At 45.3% G+C, this 15984-nt stretch overlaps 1 protein-coding gene across 9 annotated transcripts in view; it reads left to right on the top strand.

Moving 5' to 3' along the window:
* Nucleotides 1–15984, top strand: part of GPAT2 (glycerol-3-phosphate acyltransferase 2, mitochondrial) — a 1263238-nt gene that overhangs the window by 1104651 nt on the left and 142603 nt on the right. For all 9 annotated transcript variants that reach the window (XM_085634201.1, XM_085634205.1, XM_085634208.1 and 6 more), the window contains 3 exons: nucleotides 3210–3330; nucleotides 3518–3583; nucleotides 8002–8057. In XM_085634201.1, coding sequence (XP_085490327.1) covers nucleotides 3210–3330; nucleotides 3518–3583; nucleotides 8002–8057 — 243 coding nt within the window. The remainder of the gene's footprint in view (nucleotides 1–3209; nucleotides 3331–3517; nucleotides 3584–8001; nucleotides 8058–15984) is intronic.

Below are 15984 nucleotides of genomic sequence, written 5' to 3'. Positions count from 1 at the left end.
CTACGCTTACTGCGCACAGGCCCAATTCATACATTTCTGGCTTCACGCCATCATATTCCAACCACAAACTGGAGTTGAAATTGATCAGATGGTCCGCGCCTACTGAGTACGGCACTGTACCAGACATACAGGCCTCTGCATGGTGAGATAGACGAGGTTTCCTGTGCTCCCTGGGTCTGGGATGGTCTGCTGAAGCAAGGTTGTATTCATTGCCCCTATGTGCCAGCTTTCCACTTGCCAAGAACCCTCTGCTCTCCATGCTGGCAGATGTAGGGGGCCTGTCAGTGTGACCGCCGACTGGGGCTTCTCATGTTTGGTGCCCTGTACCCCACTGAGCGTTTCCTCCCCACTCCTGGTACTGACACTCCCCTCCAGCCTGCTGCACTTGATATCCTGGTATACCACAAGCTACCTGTTACATGCCATGCCCTGCACAACACATTCCCATTGTGTGCTCCACGCCCTAGAACACATGATTGTCAATACCTTCTCCCTCAAGCTTATCACCCATTTATACACCACAATGCAGGGGAAGGCACCTGTATGTGATCCTGGGGCTCAAACTGCCTGGAAGATGTACACAGACTCCCTCCATAACTGTAGAACAATGGCACTATTGCTATACCCAATCCAAGGCTCTTTCCCAGAACTATAGACTTTGCCTTATCCACTCAAAATGTCTCCACAGATTTTATTGCACAACAGAGCAATTGCACAGTATGGGACTTGCGGAAAACACCAGTTGCCTGCGATGTGTTGCCCCGCAGGCCATCTGTCTGTACTCTGCCTGGAGCAGCCCCGCTTTAGCACACTTCTGGTCTAGGGTCTACATTGAAGTAGCTCAGACCACTGGTTGTCTCCCACAGCAGACACTGCTGGTGTCTCTACTGGGGTATGTGGAAAATGTTCCTCCTGAACATCGGTGTCTTGATGCTACTATTCGTGGCTAAACTAAGAGTAGCTTTTCATTGGGGGAGGTGACCTGCGCCTAAGACAGTTGACTGGTTGCAGGATGCAATATATTGTCTGGAACAGTTGCCAAACTACTGGGAACTCATGCTGGTGCGGTCACAAGATGTGGTGGTGGTCTCTGGAGATGTGGTGACCCCACTGGCTCGAGAGATGCCTCTTGCTTGTGAGCGAATTTTACTGGGAATAGGCTTTGCACATAAGATAACCCCCCCTATTCAAACAATGCCTCCGCTCTTTCCTGCTGTGAGCTAATGCTCCTTCTGTTACGAAATCCATTCATGTATGACTGATAGATGTTATTTTATGTTTTGCTATTTGTAAGGTATATCTTCCCCTCTTTTATCTCCTCCCTCCTTTTTCTCCCGTTTTTCTTAATGTTTGTTGATTAAAAATCAATAAATACTTATGAAAAGAATCTATCCTATACATAGCTGCTTCTGTATGTCCTGACCTTGAAGTCTGTCGTCCTCGTTGCTGTTATGTCAGCTCATTGTGTGCGTGAACTGCAGGCACTTTCATTGCAACTGACCCGCACCACCTGTTTTCCAAATAAGTTTGTGCTGTGGACTTGGATAGCCTTCGTACTGAAAGTTGTATCTTCTTTTCATGTTGGATAATCAATCAGTCTGCCATTGTTGTTTGCTTTTACTCACTCCTCAAAAGAGGTGGGGAGGCTTCCTTAGTTGAACCCCATTGATCGTATCAAGGACCATCAAGTAGACAAAGAACATTTGTGTTTGTTTTGGGGGGGGGCGGGGGGATTTAAAAAGGGAGGAGTGTGCAGAAGAGGACACTCTGGAGGTGGATAGTCCTCGCATGATGATCTGCTTTGCAGTGGCCAAGAAAAAGCCTCCGCAAGGTCTGAGAGCCCATTTCAACAGGGCCAAGGGTGCTACCACTGCGTTGGCATGAGGGGTGCCTGTTCTTGGTATATGCCAGTATGCAAAGTAGACATCAGAGCATATGTTCACTCAGCACTTCTGTCTTGACAACGAAGTCCGGTGGGAAGGCCACTTCACCTGTTCGGTCCTACAAGACTTTTTGTTTTTTGTTCTCGGCCTACTCCACAGATCCTTTTAGACCTGTGCAATGTACTACTTTGCTATCAATTCAAAGGTGAAAATTCTGTGGTTATAAGTATCTATCTGAAGGATAACTTCCTTCGGTATTGTTTTTTCCGGTGGATACTCTAGCTGTAGATATCCCCCAGGCTGTCAATTAAAGAGGGTCTTGAGGCATTGCATGCTCACTTAACCAGAAGGAATGCGACTACGTATGCCCTTTTTAGAGCAGTTGAGAGTCTGTTAATTGTGAAAGAGCTTCCAATGCCTCTCTGTAGTCATTTTCAAAACATTTGTTTGGCGACTGAGGGTCAAGCAGATTCACAATTCAGCAGAGCTGTTCTCCAAAGTATGCTGCATTAAAACTAACATAATGTGATCTTCAGCCCACCTTCATTCAGAGACTGTTATGAGAGAGTTCCAGTTCCTTTTCTGATGGCTTTGTAATCTAATGCATATTTATTATCTCTCTTCATCTGAGGATATGATTACTCTTGAATGTATTATTTTTGTCTGGCTGGTTCTTAAATCAACATTGTTGAGACTCTCCATGGATGCTAACATGAAAGAGTAGTCAGTTAAAGAGTGACTTGAAAAATATATTATACCGTCTCAGGCACACTCCCTCATGTTTGCTTGTGCAGTGTTTCTCTTCCTCTAACGCTTTACCTCTTATGTGTTTTCTTCCCTTTGTTGAGTGTTTCTTGTATTGTGTGTTTCTCAGGTTTTGTAGTCGCACCTTTATGTCTCTTCCATCTTTGTGTAATACATGTTTGCAGTGTTTCTCTGCTCCCCCTCTGAAAAACCTGAATCCCCGAATTGGTATATTGTATTACAGTTTTTAGATGCCCTCTTGTTTAGTCTCCTATTTTTGTCTTTCTGTCGTATTTCTCCGTCTCTTATGATTTTAATCCTGTAAGTAATGTCTCAAACTCACTTTTTTATCCGGTCTTTCTCTTGGCCTGTAGGTGGCTGTCTTTCTTTCGCGTAGTTTTTCTGCCCCTCCTCTGATCTCTCCCATGATAACTTCAGCAACTTTTGGTAGCCTCTGCTTGCTCCTCTCATTTCTGGTGTCTGTATTCATGTTAGTGATCTTGTAGTCTTAAGTTATCTTTAATGCTACGTTTGCCGCTGCATGTGTAACAGTCCCTTTGACGGATTCTATTTCTCCCGCAGCTCAATCATACAGGGAGAAATCCTGATTTCTTTGCCTTTCTGTGCCATCTGTTGAGTCCGGCGTTGAAGACGTTTCAGAGGGTTGCTGAGTTCCTTTGTGAATACCAGTATCATGGACCAGGTATGCTGTGTTGTATGAGGGTAAGGTGCAGTGCTTGTATGTGACTGTAGGAGATAAAACGCCACAAAAGGAATCACTCTTGTGGAGACAAGGCCCCTTTCACTTTCTTTACTAAATAGCAAGAGCATGTGCGTGATAACTTTTCCTTGTTCCGTCATCTTTCCTCATACATCACTTTTGTCCCTAGAGTCAGAGTGTCTGGAGAAAGTGCATACCTTCTTGCTCAAGCGGGCCCACATGGACAACTCCTATGGTGAGTACTATATTTAGAGATTTTCTGTCCTGAGATGGCTGAAATGTACTCATATCATGTAATGACATGAGGCCCTCCATCTTCTGAGATGGCTAGTGGACCCACTACTGTAATGAGATGCAGAGGTGCATGTATGCCATAAGATGGCAAGATCTTCTATTTTACTGTGTCCCAAGGAGAAGTGGGGAAATGCCATGAGATAAGTTGTATTCCAACTCCTCCAGTGTTGTAAGATGGCAGAAGCGCATATGTCATGAATTAAATGGGCAACCCACTGTGTTATGAGAGGGCAGAAGTGCATGTGTCATAAGCTAGGAGTTTGTCCTGAGCTCGGACCAGTTATATTCCTAGAGAATAAATGATCACCCATTCCTGCAATGGGCTACATCCTGTGAGTGAGGCAGCCTTCTCCTCCCCAGAGATTCCATTCACTATTGAGAGTAGCAAAAAAAAGAAAACCTACAGTGAACTGCAGGAAAATAAAACGGACAATTGGGGCATTGTATGCAATGAGTACCCACCTTTTTTTCCTTAAACATTTTAAGGATAAATAGTTCAGACTGTCACTCAAGTTTGGCACCCCAGTGATTAGTGGAATTGGACATGAATTGAAGAAAGGAGAAGTGCAAGGTATCAGTAGGACCATAGACCAGCTTGGGCTAGCTAAACTCACTACCAGAAAAGTTGCTAAGTCAGTTCCTTTCTCAGTTACCCATTTCCAGTTGGTTAGTGTGGAAATAATATCCAGGTGGCTTTTCCTCCAGAAAGTGGTTTGTACTGCTATCTTGGATTGGGTTCTTTCATTTGTATAGCATACTACTGCATTTCTGAACAGGTCTTTTATATCAAGAGCCTGCATTCTATTCAGTGGTTGTGCTCTGAACATGTCAATGTCTTAAGATCTGTCTGTGGTTCCATGGATGGCTCTCACTTGGCTCTCAAGAATATTGTAGGGGATATTGTCTAATCTCACTGTAAGTGTGGGTGTGAACTTGAGATTTTTTTTATTACTTGGGTAATCAGCTGTTAAGAAAAAAATTGGGGTTTTTGACTAGAGATGGAATTGCTAATGTGTTTTTTCAATATTGTCCTCATTTCACTGTAGATGTATCCCGGCTCTGGGCCATTGTCCCATGCCTTGATACATCCATAATCCTTTGCTCATTTATCTTTGAGGATTCCATCCTCACAGCATAAATGATCTCCGGTATAGTAATCGGACCCACTTTCTCTATCCCTCCACCACTGTTTCGAAGAACATTCACCATCTTTCTTCTCTTTGCACCTTGCGTTGTCTAGTCTATTTATGTATTTTGTAGACTCATTGATCAATGGAGGCTCAGCTAGTGTCCATTTTTTGCATATGTCCTTCTGTCCCATTCTTCTGAGCCCAGCTCCGCCACTCCCAGATCATCCACTTCAACACAAAGAAGACTAGGGTATAGCTTACCTTAATCTCACTCTTAAGGATCAATGCCAATAAATTATCCACACTGCTCCAGACTCCCTTCAGGGCTGGACATTTGAAACACATGTGGAAGTGGTCTGCCGCCTCCCCTCTGCATCTTCTGTATTTCGGCACTACATCCTTCTCAATCTTAGACATCTTAGCTGGAGTCTAATAACATCTGTATACGATGTAAAGTTCATTCCAACTAAGTTTAGCATGCTTCACAACACCAAAGAGCAAACTCAAGTATACTTGCCCTAAGTCTCCCATCTCCACATGTGGCAAGTTCTTCACTCAGCTTTCAAAAGGCCGTTTTCATTTTCCCTTCTATTGCTGCGACTAATTTCTAGTACCATCTGGAAATTTCTTTCATCCTTGATTCAGTATGCTGTAGATCCTGTTCCATTTGACCTTTACTACAGTCTGTCAACTTTTGGCTATTCACCCACGATAGTCACTGCAGATACTTACATTTGGAGAGAGTGCCTGCGGACTTTTTACCCAACACCTCCCACGACAAGGGTCTGTCCTCCATCACAAGGTTCATTACCCTTCTTGATTTGACAACACAATCCATCCTTTACACAGTCTATTGCATCGGTGAATCCCATCCTGTGGCCAACATGCTATAGTACGGTATTGCCAAAACTAGTCTGACCTCATACCATAGACTAACTGCCGATTGCAGGACCTTCGGCCTTTGGCCCTTACTTAAGTAAAAAAAATCAAATCAAATTTGAAACCGGTTTCAGCTAAACTACTAGTCATGCATTTCAACTTACTCCCAAATGTAGTTGCATCCGGCCTCTGAATCAGCATTCTCACATTTAGAAGATTAAACATATATCTGAAAATCTGGCAACGCTAATCCTCCTCTATTCATCCTTTTCTTTAACCTCTTTCATGAGATCCTAACCACCTTGTTGTCCCAGACAAAGCTGCTTATATTTTCTTGAAATCTTTTCACACTTTTCTTATCGAAAGTTAATGATATATTATCAAACAGAAAGTTACATTTCGGGAGAGTGATCATTTTCACGAAATGAACATGCCCATATAAAGACAATGGAAGATGGCACCACTTTTCATTAATACAATGCTTTCTTGACGACCTTCTTCAAATCGACCTTTATCATCTCACTCGGGTCTCGTCACATAGTCTCACAAACTCTTGACTTTCTCCCCCTCCCCATGTCCAGATCCGTGGCATGAGTTTTTTGTCCACATTAACTTGATACTCCAAAAACCTTGACATCCTCCTGAATATCTGTCATGGCATCATTAATATTTGATGTATAGATAATGAGGTAATTTTCATATAGTACAAACATTTTCATATAAACCCAGTCCAAGAAAAAGGCACTATCTTTCATTCAGCTGAAGACTCTGCGCCGTGTACAGGTTAAACAGGAGCAGCGATTGTGGGCAACCCTGCCTTGTCCCTCTTTGTATCTCTGCTTGTTCCATCAACTAGCCGTTTTTGAAAATCCTTGTTTTAGGGGAGCTGTAGATCAGCTGGATAACTCGGCAGAAGGTTGTTCCCAGCCCCAATTAATGATAAAACGTCTGTCAGGGACCGCCAGTTCACCTAATCATAGGCCTTGGCAACATCCAGCATTACCACCACCAGTGGTACTGAAAAAGTTGTGGCTATATTTATGGCCCCTACCAATGTGTGTGTTAGCTCATGTAAAAATTTCTCTGGCATAAACGCCTTGTGATCCTCGTGTTTCAACTCACTCACTATGTTAGCCAATCTCTTCACCAAACTTGCAGCAAAGATCTTGTAACCACAATTCAGAAACAAGATTGGTCTGTAGGATTCGCACTTGTTGTCATGGGCCATACTGGGTTTTAAAACCAGACTAATGGTTGCTTTATACCAAGTGGCCGGTTATTGGACCTTCCCTCTCCCAAGATTTCATTAAATAAACTTTTCCAAATTGGAATAGTTACATCTTTCAGAGTAATATACAGCTCCACCAGTATCCCATATGGCTTCGGAGCCTCCCCTTTCTTATTGGATTTTATTACAATATCAGTCTCTTCTTTTGTTATTTCTTGTGTTAGACCCAACTGCTGTTACTGACTCAGTACACTCACTTTACATTCCCTTAACCACTGCCTCAATCACACACTATCCGGGTTATTTTTAAATGCATCACCAATATCCCTTGTTGTTCTCTATGCGGTACCTATTGTATTCTCCTTTATTTCCCTTATGTGATTTTTTATTAAGTCGGCCTTCCTTTTTAATGGTATTAATTTCACACACTTATCACCGTGCTCAAAGTGGCAGATTTTACTGGATTCCCACTATTCCAAATATTACGCCTCTATATACACTTGCAGGGCCTCCTGCCAGCACTACAATGCAGTTTCTACCACTCATCTTCTCCTGACCTCTCAATTGGCTTCCCCTGAAGCACTCTGCAGTTCTCCAATCCTCTACTTTATACTGTCAATCTCAGTCCTCCTCTTCTAGTTCTGAAAAAGATCGTGCTAGTAACCTGACCTCTCAGAAATTAATGCATTGCAAGACTCCCACACTTAATGCTAACGTGATTGTGTTGGACATTTCTAATGTGATACCCTAGAATCATAAGATGGACTGATTCCCCCTTAAATGGGGAAATTAGCATAACTCAAAGCCTACTATCTTGTCAAATATCATAACATTTTATTGCAGTCACCCTGTGTCATAGGAGAACAGGACACCTACAGTTGCACTAAAAGACAGCTGTTCTATCATGTGATGACTGAGCTCTTGCTGTGTCATGAGATTGCAAGTGGTTCCCTATGGCATGACATGGCACAAGTGCATTCTTTTGGTGAGCGAGCAGATATACTTTCGAGTAATGAAATAAGTGTACTTTTATATGGTAGGCTCTACCACAGGGGGTGGTTGGTTTGAGCATGATTGCTAATGGGAGTAATTTCTTATGCCTTGTGTCTCCTCTTTCCCTAGAGTGTGTCAATAGAGCTCTTGCCAGCAGTGCTATCCAGACCTTTAAAGCGCTAGGGGTAAGTGCAATATAATGGCTCATGGCCTTTTCCTACCCGTGTAAGTCCAGGTATCACCTTAATGTGAGGACAGCAAGGTCTCAACTTTCTCAGTGCTTTCTTTTGTTTGCTGCTCACATCTCTTGATAGTCCAACTATGTCCATTGTTTACTTGTCTTTGTTTTAGTTAACACAGTGTGTGGGTTACCCAAGATCTTGCTTCCTCTCACTGCTCACATTACAGGTTTCTTGTCACCTCTAATTGGTACACCAATAGTCTTGCCTCTTGTCACATCTATGGGTGTCTCAGGCAACGATTTGCAAGATGCCCAATTTCAAGGCACTGCACCTGGTATTGGTACTTCCCCATCCAACTTGGTGTACCTTGTGTAGTCTATCCTAAAGCATCCAATGTTAAAGGTACATCTTTTTCAATTTTGATTCCAAATAGCTACTTTGATACAATATGTTCGAGGCATATGAGCTGCAGATTACTCACTGTGCATAGATCGCCATCTGGTGTTGGGCCCGGATGTTTGCACTTGTTTTTGTCTTGGAAAGTCTTTGGAAGTCACGAGGTGTGTGACTCCTCCTTTGAATCACAGTGCGCATGGGCATCGGCTCCATCCTCAGATTGTTTTTTTCCGCCATCGGGCTCGGATGTGTTCTCGCGTTCCAGTTCGGAACCGTTAACGGTTTTCTCTTGCGATGCACAGTCCTTCCCTTCTTGACGGTATTGTTTCGATCGCGTTTCCCAATCACACGCGACCCTTCAACTTCGAAGTCTATGATTCCGGTTGTCGACGAAGGCCTTCGGGCCTACCTGGGCCTCATCTCCGGCTCATGGAAAGGACGCCATTCAAAAAGTGTCTTCGATGTGGGTCGAAGTTTCCCCACACCGCTCTAAATGAGGTGTGCAACCTCTGCCTCTCACCGGAGCACGAGGCCAGAGACTGTCCAGCTTGCGCCTCCTTCTGCTCCAAAGTGACCATCCAGGACCGACGAGCTGGATGAACAATGGCGCACTAGTCATCTTCGATCCCCGACGACATCTTTCAAGAGGGCGTCGATGTTCCGGAGCAGAGTCGGGTCGAGGAAGCCATCATCAGTGCCTCCGAGCAGATGATTCCGACGTCGAGGACATCACTCCAGCTCAAAGGTCCGTGAGTACAGACGTCGACTCCGACTCACCCCCCCCCTCTCGACACTGTCAAAAAAGGCTTCGGTACCACCTCCACCTTCGGGCCCAGGTGCCCACCGAGACGCTGCTTCCCATGCCCCGTCTTCGGGCCCGGTAAAGAAGCATATTAAGCCTTTAGGCGACTCGGGCTCGAGTCAGCCTACCCTCAGTACCGAAAAACAAACTCAGGCACTGAAGAAGAAGGCGTCCTCGTCCTCATCCACGCCGACCGCTGCTTCCACATCAAAGCACTCGGCGTCGAAGGCTAGCACCAGTTCCTCGGCACCGATAACACCCTCGGAGCCGACTAAAAAAATGCCCACCAATAGGCCCCGATTCTTCCAAGCCAAAGACCTCGGAACCGAAAAAACAGCAACCGGTTCCAACTGATAAAGACACTTCAAAACTACACGGTTCCAAGCCTAGAACCGCTACCGAGTCGACGTCGAAAAAACTTACGACACCGAAACCTTCGACTCCGAAAGATCTGTCTCCCACAGATTAACTGTTTCGTCCAGATCCTACCCAAAAGACTCTAATGGAGGATCCTAAGACTGGTCATTTAATGCTTAGCATCAAGAAAAGACCCCTGGAATAGCCTGCGCCCGCACCGCCACCATAGAAGAGAGACTTTGCTACCTCTCCATTAAGGATCCCTTCTCCTCTTCCTCCTCCTCCTCCTCCTCCCCCACCACAACGCTCTCCCACACCTACCCCACTAGATGATGATGATGATGACAACACCTCAGATGATGCAGGGGGAGGTGCTGACGATCAACCCCTTGGGGAGCCTACCCCTACTGGCTCCCCTGACCCCTGGGATGATTACAGTGTCCCAGACGTCCCTTACACCCCATAGGGTGATATTTATCTCTCCAGGCCTTCCCCTCCAGAGGACAATATCTGATTCAACCAGCTCCTTCACAGAGCTGCCCAATACCATGGGGTTGCCCTGCATACAGACCCAGTAGAGGAGGATTTTCTTATGGACACCTTCGATACCACACAAAGGTCCACCTCAACTCTGCCCATGCTTAAAGGGGTCATTAAGCACGCACCAGAAATCTTTAAAGACCCTGTTAGATCTTGAGTCATTAACCCGAGAATAAAAAAAAAAGTATAAAGCTGCTCCTACTGACCCAGTATACATTAAGGGCCCCGCACCACTAGACTCTCTTGTAGTATCTAACGCAAGAAAGAGGGCAAATTCCCAAACATCAGGTGACGCACCACCACCAGATAAGGAATCAAAACTCCTAGACGCCTCTGGCAAACGCACAGCGTCAAAGGCAGCAAACATTTGGCGCATTGCTAATACACAAGCGCTGCTAGCCAGGTATGACAGGGCACATTATGATGAGCTTGAGTCCATAATGAAGCACCTCCCTCACAAATATAAAAACAGGGCCAGTGAACTCATCCAGGAGGGGAAAACCATCACTAACACCTCCATCAGGTGTGCCCTAGATGTAGCAGATACCGCCTCAAGGGCAATAAACACCAGTGTCCTTTTGCGCAGGCATGCCTGGTTACGCATATCAGGTTTTAAGTCCGAAGTCCAGAGTTCTATACTCAGTCAGCCTTTTGATGAGCAACACCTATTTGGCCCCAATGTAGACGTATCCCTTGAGAAAATGAAAAAGGATACAGACACCGCCAAATCTATGGGAGCCTTGCAATCGCAAGCTCCCAGACGGTCTTTTCGTTGCTCATCCTTCCGAAGCACCCATAGAGGCTACTCCTCAGATAGCCCCTCCACCTCTTACAAGGCTCCCACCCAATCCACCTTAGCTAGAGGTTACCAAAGGGGTGGTTACAGGGGGAACAACAGCAAAGGCAGAGGCAAAAACAACAACGCACGCTCGGCCTCCACCCCCACCCCATGACTTCCCTCCACTTCCCCCAGACCATTCCACTCCAGTCGGGGGAAGACTCCATCACTTCCTCCCTGCCTGGGCAAACATCACTTCAGAAAGGTGGGTCCACCAAATAATTCAATCTGGCTACTGTCTCGAACTAACATCTACCCCCCAACCATACCACCCAAACACCGTCCAATGTCACAAGAACATCTGTTACTATTAAAGCAGGAGGTAATCTCCCTCCTACAAAAAAATGCAATAGAATCAGTTCCCCTGCACCAACAAAACAAGGGAGTTTACTCCGTTTATTTTCTCATACCAAAGAAGGACGGATCTCTAAGGCCTATTTTAGACCTCAGACCCCTAAACCTCTACATACACTCAGACCACTTCCACATGGTCACACTTCAGCAGGTCCTTCCTCTACTTTCTCAGGGCAACTTCCTTGCTACTCTAGACCTCAAGGACTCCTATTTCCACATTCCCATTCACAGTGCTCACAGAAAATATCTCAGATTCGTAGTGGACGGTCAGCACTATCAATTCAAAGTACTCCCATTTGGAGTCACCATAGCACCAAGTGTGTTTACCAAGTGCCTAGCAGTGGTGGCAGCACACCTAAGAAGATAACACATCCATGTCTTCCCATATCTAGACGACTGGCTTATAAAAGCCAGCTCATATACTCAGTGTGTACAACACACTCACGCCACTATTCAACAACTTCATGACCTGGGGTTCACAATAAACCACGCCAAGTCCCAGCTGCAACCGTCCCACACACAACAATACCTCGGTGCCCCAATAGACACCTCAAGGGCGCTAGCCTATCCCAGCCCCGCCAGGATAGCGAGCATGCAAGCTCTTCTCACCAATTTCCAACCCCAACACACTAACAGCTCGAGTGTTCATGCAGCTCATAGGGATGATGGCCTCTTGCATATTCATAGTACCTCATGCAAGACTCCAGATGCGTCCTCTCCAAGAGTGCTTAGCACGCCAATGGAACCAGGCTCAAGGTCAGCTAACAGATCTGGTGTTGGTAGACGGTTGTACCCATCGCTCTCTGCAGTGGTGGAACACCAAGAACCTTTCCAAAGGGCGGTCGTTCCTCGAGCCAGTTCCTCAAATAGTCATGACAGCAGACGCATCGCTCTCCGGCTGGGGAGGTCACCTACTACATCACACCATGCAGGGCAGGTGGACACCACAACAAAGGTTACACCACATCAACCACCTGGAGTTACTAGCCATATTCCTAGCCTTAAAAGCATTTAAAAAACAAATATCAGGCAAGACTGTCTTAGTCCGCACCCACAACATGACAGCCATGTACTATATCCAAAAACAAGGTGGGACACACTCTCTCAGCTCGCACAGAGCATATGGAGGTGGGCTATACCTCAGAACATTTTTCTCCTTGCCCAACATGTCCCAGGAGTCCAAAACACAATAGCCGATCTGCTGAGCCGTCAAACACAGCAAATCCATGAGTGGGAACTTCATCCACAAGTTCTTCAACCGTTTTTTCAGATGTGGGGGCAACCACAGATCGACCTCTTCGCCACCCAACAAAACGCCAATTGCCCAAACTTTGCCGCCAGGTATCCTCACCCATCGTCCAAAGGCAATGCGATATGGATGAACTGGTCAGGCAGATTTGCGTACGCTTTTCCGCCTCTCCCACTCATTCCACTAGTGGTGTGCAAACTACAGCAACACTCCTTAACGCTCATCCTAGTTGCTCCAACTTGGGCCAGACAACCAGGGTACACCACACTGCTGGACCTCTCCGTAGTTACGCACCAAAAATGACACCTCTCTCCACGCCTCTTAACCCAGAACCATGGAGCGATCCAACACCCAGACCCAGCTCAGCTCAACCTAGCGATCTGGCTCCTGAAGTCCTAGAATTCGGTTACCTTAACCTTCCTCCTGACTGTATGAACGTCATCAAAGAAACTAGACGGCCTACCACTAGAGCATGCTATGCAGCCAAGTGGAAAATATTTGTAATATACAGCCATAACAACAACACTGATCCCCTAGATGTGTCTATCCAACACATCATAGGCTACTTACTACACCTCCAAAGATGCAACTTAGCCTACACGTCTATCAGACTGCATCTTGCTGCCATAGCAGCATATCTACAAAATAGACAACATCTCTCACTTTTCAGAGTACCTGCCATAAAAGCCTTTATGGAAGGACTCAAGAGAATAATTTCCCCCAGAGTACTACCTTCGCCTGTGTGGAATTTAAACATCGTTCTCACAAGTCTAATGGGGGCCTCCATTTGAACCTCTACATAAATGTGAGCTACAATTCTTAACTTGGAAAACTGCTTTCCTAGTAGCCATTACTTCTCTACGAAGAGTTAGTGAACTGCAAGCACTAACCATTCAAGAGCCCTTTCTGCAGATGCATCTTAATAAGGTTGTTCGACGAACTAATCCTAAATTCCTCCCTAAAGTAATTTCTCCCTTCCACCTCAATAAATCTGTGGAGCTGCCCATATTCTTCTCTCAACCACAAACAGTCGCAGAAAGAGCTCTTCACACTTTAGATGTCAAAAGAGCACTACTGTACTACATAGAGAGAACACAACCTTTTCGTAAGACCAAACAACTATTCGTGTCTTTCTCACCACCACACAAGGGCAGCCCCATATCAAAATCTGAGAAAGCTAGGTGGATTGTCAAATGCATACAGATTTGTTACCACAAAGCAAAACATACATTATCTGTTAATCCTAAAGCCCACTCTACACGAAAGATAGGGGCTTCAATGGCATTTTTAGGGAACATTCCCTTAGATGATATCTGCAGAGCAGCTACATGGTCTACACCGCACACATTCACAAAACACTATTGTGTCGATGTGCAAACTAAACAACAAGCTAGTGTGGGCCAAGCTGTACTCAAAACACTATTTCAAACTAGAAATTTGAGAAGTAAGCAGCTAGGTTAAGCACATATGCACTGCCTGAACATGTCACTTTTGAGTAATACGTGTGTTGCCCACCTCAAATGGCCAGCCGCTTAAAAGACCATAGACAATAATAATAAACAAGAGATATGAGAGGCAACGCAAGAGTGAATTAGCTAATACAGTGTGGTACTAAACAGATTTTATGATACACACAGAACTAGTAAACTTTTCAAGTTTTTTCTTTATTACAATGGTGTTGTCACATCCACAGCCAACGCGTTTCGCCCAAACATGGGCTTCTTCAAGGCAAAGAATCAAACTGTCGAACTGAGTGGCGCAGAGATATTCAGTTACAGCAATGCAGAGAGTTCCCGATATATAAAGCGCTCCTACACGACGGTGTTCGCTACTGCGCTGACGACTCCTGTAAACGGAATTGGAGTTACGTCCTCTACTGAGTAAGTTTACATCAGTACTTATCCGGTTTTCTAACTGTTGGAATAATACAGATTGGACTGTTCTGAAAAACCAGTGTCTTTGAATCACTTGTCATCGTTTACGCTTGTCCACCGGCCTTTTCATAACATTTCGACAACTCCGGCAAAAATCGTCTGAAAAACAGAAGGTCTTTAGTGGTGGAGATTACAGTATACTCTACTACATAGACGACATGCTAGTTTTTAAAGACTTTATATATCGGGAACTCTCTGCATTGCTGTAACTGAATATCTCTGCGCCACTCAGTTCGACAGTTTGATTCTTTGCCTTGAAGAAGCCCATGTTTGGGCGAAACGCGTTGGCTGTGGATGTGACAACATCATTGTAATAAAGAAAAAACCTGAAAAGTTTACTAGTTCTGTGTGTATCATAAAATCTGTTTAGTACCACACTGTATTAGCTAATTCACTCTTGCGTTGCCTCTCATATCTCTTGTTTACTATTTCAAACTACTGCAACAGATACTGGTGGTCGCCGCTAGGAGGGGTACTGCTATACAATCAATGCACAGTGTGTAATCTGCAGCTCATATGCCTCGAACGGAATATGCTACTTACTAGTATGCATCTGTTCCTGGCATGTAGAGCTGCAGATCTACACACGCCCACCCACCTCCCTGGCTACCTTTATCTGTTCCAGTATTATCTTACTTAGTTACAGCATACATGGGCATCTTTCTTGTTTCTTATTAAGTTCCATCATTTCCCTGCTGGCGAAAAACAATCTGAAGATGGAGCCAATGCCCATGCGCTCTATGATCCAAAGGAGGAGTCACATACCTCGTGACTTCCAAAGACTTTCCAAGACAAAAACAAGTGCAAACATCCAGGCCCAACACCAGATGGCGATCTATGCACAGTGTGTCGATCTGCAGCTCTACATGCCAAGATCAGATGCATACTGGTAAGTTCCATCTGAAGAAAGTCTAAGTCTGTGATGTCTGATGCTAACAAATGCTGGTGCTTCCAAACATAAAAAATACATCTGAGCTCTAGCTCTACATTCCTTACCTTTGAACTTCCAGGAGTCAGGCTGGATTCAGATGACTTTTCTTAGCAGCACCCCTGTGCGCCACTAAATGGCGTTGGTCGACTCCGTGTGACGTTGTTGGCGTCGTGTTCATTATCGTCAGTACATCCACGTCATCAATATAACTGCCACTCCGGCCAGCTGATGTCAGTTCTTATCTTTCCACGCCACTCAACGCAGATCTGTCGAAGAGAGCTTACCCCTTGTCATTTTTTGACAAACTTTTTTCGACTTCTTGTTGACTCATTTTGGTGTGCTAGGGATGTCTAGCAAGAAGACCTCCGGGCTCAAGTCGTGTGGCGCCTGTCACGCGCCATGTCTGTCATGGACTGCCACTTGAGTGTCTCTGTTGCCTGAAGCGCGACAACGACACACCACTGAGTTCGCCTCGCTAATCTCGCTCCTGATCGAGCGGAAGGTCCGAGCACCGCTCCGGTGAATTGAA

This window comes from Triturus cristatus, chromosome 11, assembly GCF_964204655.1.
Source record: "Triturus cristatus chromosome 11, aTriCri1.1, whole genome shotgun sequence".
In the NCBI taxonomy this organism is placed as follows: domain Eukaryota; kingdom Metazoa; phylum Chordata; class Amphibia; order Caudata; family Salamandridae; genus Triturus; species Triturus cristatus.
This window is presented reverse-complemented; position numbering and strand designations above follow the sequence as displayed.